Source organism: Notamacropus eugenii, chromosome 3, assembly GCF_028372415.1.
Source record: "Notamacropus eugenii isolate mMacEug1 chromosome 3, mMacEug1.pri_v2, whole genome shotgun sequence".
Lineage (NCBI taxonomy): Eukaryota > Metazoa > Chordata > Mammalia > Diprotodontia > Macropodidae > Notamacropus > Notamacropus eugenii.
Window position 1 is genome coordinate 116,248,172 of NC_092874.1, and position 16,318 is coordinate 116,264,489.

The window sequence follows — 16,318 nt, forward strand, 5'->3', positions numbered from 1 at the left end:
TTACAATAGCAGGCCTCATATTACTTAATACCATAAATAATATCCTAAAATGGGAGGCATCATGACATAAGGAATAGAGGGTCAGTCTTAGAATTGGGAAGATCTAGGATTAAATCCCATCCCTGACTCATAGTAGCAGTATGACTATGGAAAAGTCATTTTATCTTTCAGTTTCCTAGTCAGCTCTTTAAGAGAATAACCTGCACATGAGTTGCCCATGTGCATCGGTGGGGAGGGTTTCCTTTCTTGGAGTACTCTGTACTGATGACATAACAGGTCTGGAACAAAAGTAGTATTCTAAAATAATAAGCTATAGGTTACAAAGGGGAAGGACACACTATACACACAATATTATGGTCTCTGTTGTACATTCCATACTTGCTGTATGTAATGGAAAAGAAAACTTTCAAGAAGAGAGTTAGAAATGTATCACATGCTTTACTTTTACCAGAATGAGGCTTCCAGCAGAAAAGAGTAGAATCCTGCCCCCTCCCATTCCCAATAGTATATTGGCTCTATAATCACTGTATAATCTATATTAAGAAAAACTCATCTATACCCACCATATGGTTGGACAATATGTAAACTCATATAACACCACTTCTGTTTCTTCCTCCTTTTATTCTCAACCAAATGTTCTCCATTCTATTTCCCCAATCAAATTCTCTGATTTCCATACAGATACATGCCTTCTCAGTTACATCGTCTCTTCTTGTCAATTAGGCCTTGAACAAGGAATATATAAAGTATACTTCCTCAATCAGACCAGACTGGAAACTTGATAAAGAAATATTTCCATGGGTTTCCATTTTGAAATCTTCCTCATTTCACAGGTCCGTGTTTATTTCATTTAATTGCTTTAGATAAAAGTTACAGAGCAGTGCTGATGAACATTCAGTGAATCAATCAAGAATTTAATAAGTACCTCTCATGTTGCAGACACAATGTCAGGTGCTTGGGTCCTTGCTATGAAGGACCTCAGACTCTGTAATGTACATGCACATCTAAAAGCAAAGACAAACTAGGAGGCGTGGAGTGGCAGAGTGAATAGAATATTGTACAGAAAACATGAGTTCAAATCTTGCCTTTGAAGTCATTTAATCTCTCTCAGCTGAAGTTTCCTCATCTGTAAAGTGGGGATATATCTACCCCACTGGGTTGTCGTGAGGATCAAATCCTATATAAATATTATTGAAGCATTATATATAAAAATACAAAGTAATTTTTAGTGAAGAGGTACCAGAAGCTCTGTACAGAACAGACCTCATAGAGTGTAAGAAGATGCACTGCATGAGATGTGAAAGGAGATAACTCATATATTGTTCAAGGTCTACGAAGTGTTCTACCTACATTATTGCATTCAATCCTCACAACTCTGCAAATTTAAGGGAATATGTGGTATATTCTTGGAAAAATGGAGAACTCTGGTATAACTGTCCCTTAATTTATCAGTTTTATAAATATGTAATTTGGCAACAGAGACCTTGAGAGAGGGTCTGAAAAAAGTGTCATGACATTTTATGTATTGATACTCATTTAAATATAGTCACTGAGCAAGTATAATTGCTTTCCTAGATGCTTGATATTATTTCTAACACATATAATTATTAAAAAGGGAGCAATTAGTAAAGTTTTGCTATTTAAGAATAATAGAGGCAGCAAAGAGACCAGTTTGCCTTGGCAAAAAGTCTGAATTGCATTTGCTGACATATAGGCTAGTTCAAATCAAGTATATTATAAATTAAGATATAAACGTGCATAAGTCAAATGAAGTAAATGAAAAATTTTCACAATAAGCCCTGCTTTGGCTAATAATGTATTAAATATAATACATAGTATTACAAACAATAAGCTTTGAATAGACAAGAATTAAGATCCTGAAGGTATACCAGAAAAAGAATTAATATTTGGTTTGAAAGGTATTTGTTTTAAGCTAGATTCTTCTTAGTCAGTAGATGCCCAAAATTCATTGAACAAATTCTTAACATCTTAGTCAAAAAGCACTAATATTGAATTTAAATTAATGCAAACTCTGAATTAGTAGAGTGCAAAGAGAAAGAGTTTTCCCAGCAAAATGGAAGCCCCTTGAGAGCAAAGACTTTCACTTCTATACTTCTATTCCCAGAGCATCACACACTGGCCAGCATAGAGTGGATGACTGTAGATTGATAGAGTCGCTGATTTTCTTGAAAAAAAAAAAAAAGAAATACAAAAACATTTTGAACCTATATCCAAGTCTATTTACCATCCACCTATTATTTTCTACCCTTTACACCTTACAAGGTGGCAAATTACATGGATGTGGTTAAAATAAGAAGGCTGATGAGGCCAATAATCACAGTTACTACCATATAACAGAGAGATGACTTCTCTCCCACTCAGAGTGCTGAAAACCATTTGTAGACATCAAGAGCTTCAGCTTCTGTTTCAATCACAAGACAAATTACTAGGTGGTATCCTCACAAATTCAAGTTTGAAACTGCTGCTCTAGCTTACAAAAAATGAGATTAAGGCAGTAAAAAATAAAAAATAAAAGAAACCTAATGTCTTTTGTGGCAGCTGCTACCCATTTCTCTCTATTACTGGTCTGTTTGGGATTTGTATCAAAGAAGTTTCTTTACTCAATTGTCAATTAAACAGCAAAGTCCTTGTAGCATACTGGGCAGCAGGCAAGAAAATCATATTTCACTAACAGCAAAACTAACATGAAGATTTTTTTTAAAAAAGCTCAGACATGGCAAAGAAGATTCATATATCACTTGTACCACTAATGAGTTATGTGGCCTAAGGCAAGTCACTCTGCATCTCCAAAGCACATGAGTGTCATCTTTAAAATGCTTGCTTAAGGTAGAGGACTGGACCAGTTGACCCTTGTGGTTACATGCAGTTTCAAGAGCTCAGATAACTACTTTCAAGAAAACTTTTACTTGCAGTAGAGTGTGCCAAGTCATCGTGGTGTGACTTTCACCTTTCAGTGCCTTGAATGAGTTTCTATAACTAGAAACTGCAGAGGTGTATCTATCTGAATCACTGGAGAAAATTTCTCCAAGGGAACTCCTTAGATTACTAAAGAGATCATGAGTCTGGACCTATTCCTAGCACATGTCCAGGGTCTTTGGAGGGGATAAAAGGCAACATTATCAACTAACTGTATTTAAAGTATTATCACTGGAAGTGGTCAAGGGAAAATAAAAACAAAAATATGGAAGGAAAAATGGAAGAAACCCTCAAGATTGTACAAAAAGGAGAACAAATCATCCTCAACAAAAAAAAATTTTTTTTTAAATGGAAAGGCAGCAAGAAAAATAATTTTCAAAAACAAGATATCAAAAGGAATTGTTACTGACAATGAGAATTTAAACTATTAAAGTCAGAGTCTAATTTTCACACTTCATCACATGGCTACTAGATACTCTATTATAATTCACATTTGAAAAACAAATTAGCTAACCCTATATTTGATTTCTGGGACAAAAGAATAGGCACATTTTGGTTGCTGTGGTGCAGGACACAAATTATAGATTCAGAACACATAAAAGATAATCTTGTATTGTACCCCTAACTGAAAGAACTACTTTTATGTTTTATATATGTAAGTTTTCAAAACATATCAATTGTGATGACAACAGAAAAGCAACAAAAAATCCTTTTCTGATCATTAGTATACTTGGAAAAATAAGTTGGGTTCAAAATTTGCTTCTACAGTAAGGGTTAGCCATCTTTTTTGCCCTCTCACCAATGGAGTTAACACAGTCCCTCTATGCCAATGACTACTGTAGGAAAAGGATTGGAAATACTTGACCTTGTTCTCAGCCTAGGCACTTGGTCATTTCCATTAAATTTCTTTCTTGAACAAAACTCTGTTTCTATTTTGTGGGATTTAGCTTCGAAGACAGGATAGCTTTTTTGGGGAAAGTTAGTGAAATCAATTTTAGATACTGTAAGTAGGAAATATCCATCCAGTTTGAAAAGTCTATTAGGCAAATGGTGATGAGGAAGAAACTGGCTCTAGATACATAGAACAGTCTGAGAAAGTACTCATCAGCGGAGGAACTGGAGGCCTTTTAGAAGGTGAATGGGTTCAGGAAATATGGGACACAGGGTAAGATGGAATGATGGGAAGAATGAAGACAGCATTTTAAAAGGTGGATTGCCAAGACTATATTCAAGTCTTTGAGGCTTAAGATAGGTCCAAAGTTTTTGAGAACTACAAAGAAACAATGTTAATAGTTTGAGTATCACATTGTGACAAATTACATCCTCCATAGCTTACTTTTTTTCCTCTCCTTCAAACCTCATCCAAAAAGGGCATCAAGCCTCTATAACAGGACTTCTTAACTTTGTTTGTCTCATGGATCCCTTTGGCACTCTGGGAAAGTCTATAGACTTCTATTCAGATTAATATTTTTAAGTTAATGAAATAAAATATGTCGGATTGCAGAGAGCACCATAGGTTTTTTCCCTTATTGAAGTTCATGGGCCTCCTGAAATCTTTCCATGAACCCAATGACACTTAGGTGAAGAACCCTGGTGGCTGGTAATTTCTGGTGAAGGTTAAGGGGTAAGTGGTAGTGGCAGTGGTGGAGGTGATTTGCTGTGGATCCTGATGGTTTTTGAAGGGAGTAGGGGCACAGAATTTGATACGCTTTTACTCTGAGTATACATAGTACCCAAGTATTAAAGGAACTAGGCTGTAGTTCTATAGGGTTAGAAACTGAAAGGGGAATATTCCTATCTATTCTGAAGCTAACCTCCACATATCTCTATGACCTTAGATAGCTATGAAAGATGAAGATAAGGAAAAGGGATCTACCCATGTAACTCTTCGTGAATTCTAGCACACGAGGCTAGGTACAGCAAGTACAGAGAGAATGCTCCACAGAGGTTATCACCAATAGAGCTGAGGACAAGAAACAGACTCTGCCCAGAAAGTCACAAAATAGGGAAGAAACATCCAAGGTGGAGTAAATCTTCTCACTGAGACAAGAACAAGTGCTTGTCATCATCACAGTGGTCAAACCAAAAAAAAATCTTTAGAAAATCTCTGGAATATTTACCTTCTTTGGGTTTATATTTTAAAAACCTCCCATCCTCCTTCTTCTAGAACTAAACACTAAGTAAAGCACACCAATGACATAGCCAACATTGGACAAAAGTCTCAGATGGCAGGGTCTTTTTCAAATACTACAAAATAAACCAGTTAAAAGGCTCCTTGAACTCCAGTCAATCCATATTCTGCCAAATTCACTAGGATTACAAAATGTATAGATGTCAGCAATTTCACATATGCTCAAGCATCATAATCATATGCATTTTAGTTCATTTCTTTTTGGTCAGACACTTGAAATCCACTGAGTTTCAACCCTTCAGCACTGAATTTGCATGATGGTCCAAAGCACACATTGTACTTTCTCACTTTGTACCTCTGTTCAAATTGTTCTCTATGTCCTCTCTTCACCTTGCATCTCAAATACTCTGAATTAAAAATCAAATGCCAAGTCCGCCCAAAACTTTTCCTGATCTTTTGGTTGAGAATAGCCTTCTCTCTCAGACCTTATGTACCTCTTAAATGCACCTTTAACACCACAATTATAGCTATTTTTATTGGTGTCATTCTCCTACTAGACTAAGCTTGTTGGCAGCGACAGTGCTTTATCTAAACTGCTCTGCCTCCTCCACTACCTTGGACAGGGTTCTTAAATCTATAGGTAGTCAATAAATTATATTTGTTGCACTGTAACTTCTCCCCAAGTAAATAAATCTCCTTTTGAAGTCTCCACTTATATTTTCCATTGCACTTTAGAAAACCAATTCACAAGATCTAATATCTTTTCAAAAGATTCTTTCATCTTACTCAGGGAAGCAAAACATAGAATATTAAGATGTAGAATACACATTTTATCCCCCAAATGGCTCCTTACACTTGTGTAATTCTATATACATTGAGATTCCTACATGATGAAGTTTCATAAGGTTCTCTATACCTTTGAAGTGATTTAATTTCTCCAAAAGATCTTCTAGTTGTTTCCTTAGACTTGTTTGTTTTGATTCTTCCACTGTCTTCTCTCTCCATTCTAATGTTTCCTTATTTATCTTATTGTGAGACCAGAGAGCCTGTACAGCTAAATGAATGCAAATGGTAACCTCTGTGACAGAGATCCTTGGTAAAATACTACTGAATCCTCCCAGGGAAAGAGCAGGTAAGGACTCAACCAGCTGAAAGAGTAAATCACTGGCCTCTTTATTTAAAACAGAAGAGATTTTCAGTTAAGACAAATTACTCTTATAAGGAGTCAAAATAGCCTCCTTTTACTTCAAAAAGGTACACTCTCGTTCCAGAAAGATTGTGGTATGCACATAATTCTTCCACAATCTTGAATTTTGTTTGCTAATAGCATGACTCCATTTTAATGTACCCTTTCAGCATGAACTGCTTATGATGAACAAAATGCTATTTTGAGAGAAAAATCTAAGCTGTCAGTGGAATTTACTCTGCAAAATCAAATTGCTCCTTGCAGGATGCCCTCCCCGATGATGCTTTGTGATGGCCTGTGCCTTGTTTCTGCCATCTTTACCTACCATAACTTCAACCCCATCTCATACTCATACACATGCCAAAGCTGCTAAATAACCATGATCAGAAAAGTGTATGCCTAACATGGCTTCCCATACAATTGCTGGTTCCAAGATCTAGAAAGATGGCTTTAATTTCAACAAGTTAGCCTTCTTGGTAATTAGATGATGTGATATGTAACTTGGCTATTCTACTGCAGTTAAGGCAGCTAGGCAGCTGGCAAGTGTGGATGCTGCCCAGCAAGAGAACTGGGGGCCTGATAGCTCAGTGCCCCTTGTTCTGACACCAACTTGCCTCTTCATCCAAAGAGTGTTGGACTGTGTGTTCCAAGCCAAAACACTTTTAAGTGCTGTCTGATCTTAATGAAGTATAGCTGTACTTGATAAAGAGAGATGCTCACTGCTGCATACTCAGGGTCCTACTACTAGTCAACAATAGGAGGATCACTGGCATTTTCGCAATTTAAAATGCTATCATTCTAAACATCTTTAGCCTCCTGCCTCTCCTCAGCCACCCCTAAGACATAAAACATCTGTTCATCAATTATCTGGTAATCAACATACTTTATAGAGCAAATGTACAGTGATTATTACCCTGAAGAATCAAGTGACTTTCAAAAGCCAGATGAAGCAAATAAGCAAAGAGAACAGCCAACATGTTTTTTAAAGATATATCACTCAGTCTGCCAAATTTCAAAATACATAAGACTCATCTTCCTTTCTGCCCTTCTGAAAGTCATCTAAAAGTATATAGTAAGTTCTCCTTCCTGTTCAAACTTAGATGAAGGGAACCATTCGGTGCTCCAACTTTCTTAATTTGACCCACTTGCACTTAGGAGTTGGGCAAGGAAAAAATGAACTATTTACTCCCTTCAGGTATAGGGTTAGAAACTAAACTTGTGATTTCATTGACATAGAGAACTCCTGGGTGAAGAAACTCCTGGTACGAATGCAAGACCGTACCTTCCCTGAAACTTATTTTGTTAGAGATTCATAGAGCACTAAGGGGCTGTGACGTGTTCAGAGTCATGTAGCCAGCATGTATCAGAGACAGGACATGAACTCAGGTCCTCCTGGCTTCAAGGTCATCTCATCCTCCACTATGCAATGCTCCCATCCATTTATAACTAGGATCATTCGCTCTTTGAGGGTGATCCTCCTTGCCATTCCTCTACTTAGCTTATGTGTCTTATATTGTTAATTCACAGTCTAACTTTGTATTTTTTTTCCCCACAGTGGTGATGGAATGTGACTTAGTGTCTTTATAACCAAAAGCATATATCTGTGAGATGGCAGGTACAATTACATCAAATCCAAGATGTTGGTTGCATCTGCAAACTTAACCTAGTCAAATAACTTGTCTATGAAGTAAAGAAGTTGACAAAGGATCAAGAGTCCTCAGTTGCCAGTTATCAAGAACAGTACTAAACTGGAAAACAATGATTTTACCAAGGTGCATTTCATTAAAAAGTGAAAACAGAAATGAGCCTTTATATCTGCATGAAATTTTGCTATTACAAAGCATTTTCACATAAATTATCTTTTTGATCGCACAAAACACTGTGAGATAAATGACAGAAGTTGTTTATTATCATCCCCATTTTAAAGATGGGAAAATTTAGCTCAAAATGTTGTATTTAACAGGCCAGAATCTAGAATCTAGGTCTACTTAGCGCCAGGTTGCCAATCTTGGCAAAGATGTGAAGAAGAAATTAAACAGAAGAAAAAAGGGAATTTCCCTTTTGTACTTATACCACTAATACCGATCAAAAAGTAATATCGGAATGCCTCTGCAAATGATCCCTTTGTGCAGCTCATTATAACAAGTGTCGCTCTGTGTCAGAAAGTGGTTAGATGTCTCTATGAAATATGCTTAGCTCATTGAAGGTTTATTTACATAGCAGCTATTAATTACTAGTCATTTATGCAACGAGGAAATCTAAATGCAGACCAAATGTGCATGTCAAAGGGGAAAAAATGTCATACACGCTTCATCATTACCATATTTCCCTTCCCACCCCTAAATTAAAGGCCCAGGAGGATAAAGTAAATTCCATTAATCAAAATGAACTCATCCATTTCTCCCAAAGGCTTCTGGTGGAAGCTGACAAATGACAAATATCTAGGTAGAAAACAAAGAGAGAGCATAAGTGGTATCATCTTCAAGGTCTATACTTCTCCAGGAAAGATTATGGAATCCATTTAAGAAGAGGATAGGAGGCCATCTATCTGCAGTGGTCTTTGTTCAATTGGGCTCATAGGCAAGGAAATAGATTAGATGACCTCTTATCACCAAAAGCATTCATTAGGTGTCTAATTATATACAGTGCTTCACTAAGCAATGTATAATATCAAGTGAATTGAACAGATATGCTTCCTGCTTTCTACAATTTTACCCTCTAAGAGAGACAACAATGGATTAGAACAAAGATCTTAGGAACATACATTGAACGTATAAATTAAATAAGTTATTACTTGCCATTAAGTATAAACAAAGGAGTTACTGTGTTTCATGGAGTAATGAATGAAGAGGGAGTATAAAGGAGTTCTATTCATAAGATAAAATCAACAACAGTTCTAGAATTAATTGGGGGGGGGGGGTGCATTGAGGAAGGGATAGGATCCTAAAAGCCATCAGCTTTCTTTAAAAACTAAGTTCATGACCTTGATTGCTGGTGATTTAGACATACTATAAATGCATTTTTAAGAAAACAACTTGAAATTCAACTAGTTTTTAAAATAACTTTCTGATTGAGTAGAATCATGTGAGAAATACTTTTAACTCATCTGTATCTTTAGAGGAACCAAACAGAAATGTCATGGCTAACAAGTCATGTGGTATTTTTTGTAGATCTTTGGTAAAGGGATGAGAGGCTGATCGACTGTAATTGCTGGTGACTTAGTACACATTTTGTTTAAAACAACAGCTTTCTGAGATGTGAACCCTAGCAGAAGCCGTCCTTATATTTTTTAAAATAGAAAATATCAACTACAGAAATTCAAAATCAACTTTAAGAAATTTATAGAGTCAATATTTTTGGCTATCGAAATAGATCAAAATCGTGTGTGCAAAGTTTAAAGAAAGAAGACAGACATCTGGAACACTGTTCCAAGAACAATGGCAAACTTGACATAAAGACTCTAATTTTAAATAATTTACATCAAAAGTGTGTCCTACCACAGGAAAAAAAAATTTTGATTGCTAAAAGATTAGGCATAAGGATAGCAAACTTTTTCTATTTAAATGTTTGTAATGATTATCTTTTAATAAGCAAGTTTCCTTAAGATGCCATGTAAAATTAATTTAACAAGCCTTACATTTAATGAGAAAGAGTTTGGCACACTAGGGAGGTGGAGGTATTTGAGGTACTAGCTGCATGCAGGTGAACATTTAACAGAGTAAGATGAATAGATAAAGGAGTTTCATTACATTTTCTAAGAGATATAAAGACTTACTTTTGCATTGTTGAGGGCAGAGGAGTAGGGAGAGGAGAAAGGTGATAAGCAGAGGAAAAAATAAAGCAAGAGAGAAACTGAGAAAATCTCAGGTGATCTAATAAAGCATTTTAGCAAAATAAAATTGCTGAGTTAAACATCAATGTTTCCTTTTATGTTTACAAATAGTAAAATTAGATCCTTGTAGTTGAAATGTCACTTAAAATAACTAATAAAAATTCAAAAAGTAAAATTTATCAGGTAACCACTGAATGAGATCACAAAAGGTCTCATTTTCAACTGGCAAGCTGTGACCATACCTATGATGATTTTAGGGAATTCCATGAAAATTTAAACTAACTACTCTTAAAACAGTATGCACATCTATCTGAAAGCAAACACAGATGCAAAAGAAATGTGAAAGCTAAAAGATGGAATACTATATTAAGTGCCAACTTCTTTTTCTCAGAAAGAAAACCATTATTCTATATATGCCATTGAGTTGAAACTACTTAGCTCATAACAAAATATGAAGAAGGAAATCCAGTTCCTAAGACTTAAAATGCTCTTATATTTACAACTGAAACATTTCAGTCATTTTAAGTTCCAACAGCTTTTCTATGAATATCTGATGCTAGTCTACAATGTGTATATTTGTAGAAGCTATATGCAACATGGACTAATTTGTAGTCCATACTTGGTACCTCTTTATCAAGGAATTAACTTACCTTGCAATGGACATATTACTCTTCTGGCTATACATTAAACATTACACAGATAATGAAGTGATAAACAATTTAATAATGCTACAAGTAAATTTTTCCCAGTTCTAATCAATAATAAATTATAACTCTATAAGGTAGAGGACATCAAACAAGCAAATAAAACCAGTGGGAGATACGAGAAAGCTTAAAACACAGATTAGTAACCAGGAGAAAGGCTATCTGGTGACATATCACTACATAAAACAACTTTCTAGCATAAACAAGAAAAGGCAAAACTATTGTCAAGATGGGTTATGCCCCACATAACAACAGTATTCTAAAAAACACACAGAAAGAAGGAGTCATTAGTAATAAGGATGTCAATAGTGCTGAGAGCAATGGGAAATGGATGATAAAGTGAGGAACATCATATGATGGAGTAAGCAGAACAGATTGGGGTTGTCTTGGGAAGCGAGGGGAAGAAAACCACACAGTGGAAGCTTTGAGGCTTATGCTATTTGATCTCTTATCTGGGATGCCACTGAGGGATTCCTCTTGAAGACTGGTTGGACTTGATGGTCTAAGGTCCCTTCCAACTCTATTATTTTGTGTAAATCTCTCATTTCAGCCTTAAAATATCCTTAAAATTTGGAAAAGTTCTTTACTAAAGGCTAGTAGCTATTGTATACAACAATAAATAAGTAACAGATGGTACACAGGTAAGGCACACAAGCATGTGAATTCTATGTATTCTTGGTTAGTGGTAGGGTTAAATTTAGGTTAAGAAATAGCTATAATAATTAAGGCTTTTTTTTTTTTTTTTTTGCTCTTCTTAACAATTAGCACTGGCGGGTAAAAGAGATCAATGCAACTGGGAAATAGAGTATAATAAACTAACTACCACAGCCAGTTGGTGTTTATTACCAGGATTATTTAAACTGGAGCTGTCTAAGGATGTAAGTCACAAGTGTTAACGACAAGTGACAAGTGTTATCAGAAGCCCTTTATCAATTAGCCCTTACATAGATGTGTCTATTAAGGTCTCAGTTTCTTTCATGCACACATACATACAATATATATTTAAAGGACTTGGAATATGTATTATAAAAATTATCTCAAAATTGAAGAAGTTTCTTGACAACTACCATTTTTATTGTTTGTAACTTGCTTTTTGTGTATTTTTGCATAAAGATTTATTTGGAAAAAAATTCAGTTTAATTCAAACTGTTTTTTTTTTTTCTAAAGATAACTTGAATCAAAATGATTTTCAAAATAACTAGTTGCTCATGACTGGTGTGTAAATGTATTGAATAGGAATGTATGTACAGAGACCATATAAGATTACATGCCATCTTGGGGAGGGAAGGAGAAGGAAAGGGGAGAAAATTTAAAACTTATGGAAATGAATACTGAAAACTGAAAACAAATGAATTACTAAATTTGGGAAAAAATAACTAGTTGCTTGACTAGATTCAAATGAACAATAATTCTATCTCCTCTGTGTCTACAGAAGTATCATATATTAAAGGAAAGGAGCTAGGATTTCCACAGGATAGAGAACTCCATCCATGAACCAGATCACAAACAAAAATATTCTAATTATAAGGATCTAGGAATTTTCCTTGGATCACTTCTAAGTTAAGAGACTTACGTGGGCAGGGACACACAAAACTAATAATCGTTAGAGGTAGGATTTGAACCTGGGTCTTCTTGACTTCAACTTGAAGATGTTATTTATGAACTAGACATCCATGTAGAGGTCTAATCTCTAGCTAAACAGAAGAGTTCTCAAAAAATGTATTTAATAAGCTTTCTTTGATACAGAGAGAAGAGGATTGGTAATGATGGTCCTAAGACTATCAAAAAGTAAAGTGTCTACATTTTTAAGTGAAACCAACTATAGCAGGGTTAAATTAGAACAGCATTTATCAAACTATTACTCCACATACTTAGAAATACTGTCTGACTGACCCAAAAGCGTTAATGAAAGACAACTAAGGTATACGCCAAAAGAAGTTAACCAGCTTGATCCCATTTGAGTCATTATCTGAAAATACACAGCACTGATATCTTCCAATCCATGATGGAGAACAGAAATAAAGAATATTATCTTCTATATCTGTATCAATAAATATTTTCAGGATAAATATTTCTTTAACAGAAAAAGAAAATATTATGTCTTATATCATGGAACCAAAATGTACTTTCTATTAAAAGACTTCATTTCACCCCACATTTGTTTTCATCATAAAACGCTGAAAATTTGATTAATGTATTGTCCTTGCTTCCCCCCCTTTGCCCACCCCCTCCCCTGGATAAAGAGACAACTGTATTTGTTCAAAAACCTCCTGATTCACAAAGGATATCCATAGTGTAAATTAGGGATGCATTATCTCAGAAAAGAAAAAAATATCAAATATAAATACTTAGAAACTTTTCCATCTGAGACCTGAGGAGATATTTGAATGATTTACTTTCTTCCAATGAGCTCAATAACTTTGATAGAAAAACTCTAGAGAATGGAATAGGCCTTTTTCAGGTCATGCAGAGTACTGAAAAATAACACTACTGACACTCAACACATTGGCATAAATAATAAAAATACAGACCACTTACAGGTTCTATCTTACCTAAGTAATGGATGGAATATGACAGTTATGTTTCGAGCTCCAGGTTTGCAGACAAATTTTGTTCCTCCACCTTCAATTAAGTTGTCATCAGGTCCTCCTTTAAAAAAGGATTTTTAAAAATTATTTACCAAACTGTAACTTTTTAAAAAAGTAATAAAATAAGATCATAAAACTTGGGACACATTGTCAGTGAGCAGCATTCTCTCTGAAAAATAGACAATACTAAAATAATATTTATTAAATAATTCTGTATCATTTTTTATGTCATTCCTCATAGTACTATAATGGCAAGTTGCTATAATTATACTTATTTTACTGAGTGAGAAGTTTCAGGAACAGGTTGGTTAAGCCAAGTTGATTTCAGAGTTGAGCTTAGCAGGATATCAGGGTATTACTTAGCCAATAAACTACATGCAATTTTTGGCAGATAGGATTATGAGATCATAGATATAAAGCTAATATGGACCTTGGGAGCCATTAGGTTCAAACTTCTTATTTTGCATATGAAAACAGCTGAGGCACAAAGAGGTTAAGCAATTTCACTGAGGTCATAGCTAGTAAGTGTCTGAGGCTGATCTGAGCCAAAGGCTTCCATTCCTCCAAGTCCAATACCTAATCCACTATGCCTCTGTACCACTCAAATGGATAAGAGGCGTTACAGGGCTTTCTAAAGGAAAAGTCATAATAGAACTAGAGCAAGGAACTAGGAATCAATAGGATATAAATCCTGGTTCTGGCTTTACTACTAACTAGCAAACTGACTTGGACACATCATTTGCACAAGTCACTCAATTTCTCTGGGCCTCATTTACACCCTGTAAGATGAAGAAGGTGAGCTTGATAGTCTCTAAAATCCATTCCAACTCTCAGATATTTCCACTAACATACTGCTACTAATTTAAGAATTTGACCCTACTTTTCACAATAAGGGCATCAGGGGATGTCAATCTGCACTGCACCCTAATTAGTATCACATCAGTTTAAATTCTGAAATACAAACATACAACCACCATTTGCAAATGTTATTCTAATAATTTTTTTTCAATGGTGCCAGACACAAATTTTTGAAGATATACTTTAAAAAATAAAAATAAATTATACATATCAACTATTTGAATACTACAGAAGACACAGACACACAAGGAAACTGACCTATATTTGTACACACTGTCAAGACTTAGAAGTCAACAAAACAGTATAAGATTTATCGGAAAGCTAACTATCTCCATAGACATTTGCTAAATTGTGCTCCATGTAAAAACATGCGTCTCCCATGGGAGAACACCCTTATGCAACAAGTGTTTCCCCACTAGAAAATTAAGTACGAAATTATATATCAAAAATGGTTATTACATTTGACAGTTTTCTGGTATGAAAACTATTTTCCCTTTCCAAAAGAGGCACAATTCAAATCTCAGACGAGAATTTATAAGTTTCAGAAATATATTTTAAAACCAAGTTGTTCTGTGGACAAATTATTTTGGGAAATATGAATACAAACATGTTTACCACAATATTTCTACCAACTAATTAGAGCACTAGTTTTTTGTTTGTTTATTTTGGCTAAGAAGCTGGTATACAGCATGTGATATACAGTTCTAGATAGCAAGCTGAGAAGCTTTTCTCTGTCTGTTAAAATATATATTTTGAGTCATTAAATATAAAGTAAAGGTAGGGTATGTCTGTATGCTCAGTGATGTCACTGAGTCAAAAGTGCCCATATTGGGGAGGAAGCTAATTTTCTGATTTAAAAACAACAATAAAACCCACCACTAAGGAACATATGGAACAAATGCAAAAAGAAAAAAAAAATCAGTGAATGATGGTACCTTTTTTTAAACAAACATGTCTGCTTTCCTACTCAATCAATCATCTTCCCCTTCCTTTCTATCCCCATTCTTCACTGTCATTTCTAAGATACACAACCATATTTTTTGTCTCATAAGACTCAATAACCTATACAACTTTGAAAGACTATTAGAAGCTTATTTTGAGTCACTAAATACTAATATATGAAAGAAAGAAATCTTTTCCAAAAACAAGCATCAGTAATTCTTTATTAACCCAATACAACCCCACCAAATTAACACGGCCATTTGTTCAATACAAAAACTTTTGTTAGGACTCAGCTGTTGCTCAATAAATGAATTCAGCCACAACTCAGAAATTGGCAAATTAGTCTTCTAAGTATCTCTTGAACATACCCCATAAACTCTCCTTTGGGATCTTTTCTCAAAATACACTGCTTCTACCCTCACTCCCTTCACTCTCTCTGTGACAAACCCTCTCAGTCCAACTCTCTGGCCATCTAAATCCTACTCTTGTTTCAAGAAATATAAATTCTGCCTATTATGTGTAGCCTTCAGAATGTTCCATCCATAGATGCCTGCTCTTTTTCCTAAACTCCTGCTTTGTACATTGTCTCATTATGATTAACATAAAGCAAATTCGAGCTTTTCAAGGGGGTGAAAAATGAATGGAGGAGATGATTAACGGGAAGCAAAAAGTGTAGACTCCTTTTACAAGGAACACAGCAGTAAAAGAGAGAAGAAAATTAGTATAATAACTTAATAGCAGTGTCAGGGAAAGTCTTTTCAGGATATAAAGACTTGAGCATGCTTGTAAACTGAGGACAAGGATTCAAGAGAGAGGAAGAGATAGAAGAAATAAGCAGTTGAAGAGAGAGAGAGCAAGGTTATAGAGCCTGGAGGAGATAGGCCTGAATGTGGGAATAGAGGTATTAGTTTAATAAGGAGGAAGGCCTCTTGTTCTTATGCTGGAAAGAAAAGAGCAGGAGGCATTAAAGAGGAGAGAGTTCACATCAAATAGTTTTAATACTCTCAGCAAAACAGGGGAGGTCAGTTCCTGAGAAGAAGGAAAGAGTTAGAGATAGGGACTTCAGAAGGCTGGAACAGCTACTGCCCATGGTATTATCAATATAGTCAATAAGAAGTGACTAAAAGAACGGCCAAGAAG

At 35.2% G+C, this 16,318-nt stretch overlaps 1 protein-coding gene across 5 annotated transcripts in view; it reads right to left on the reverse strand.

The window, feature by feature from the left end:
* EXOC4 (exocyst complex component 4) overlaps positions 1-16,318 on the reverse strand; it is a 945,346-nt gene that overhangs the window by 488,217 nt on the left and 440,811 nt on the right. For all 5 annotated transcript variants that reach the window (XM_072650117.1, XM_072650119.1, XM_072650120.1 and 2 more), the window contains one exon: positions 13,343-13,439. In XM_072650117.1, the coding sequence (XP_072506218.1) occupies positions 13,343-13,439 (97 nt within the window). The remainder of the gene's footprint in view (positions 1-13,342; positions 13,440-16,318) is intronic.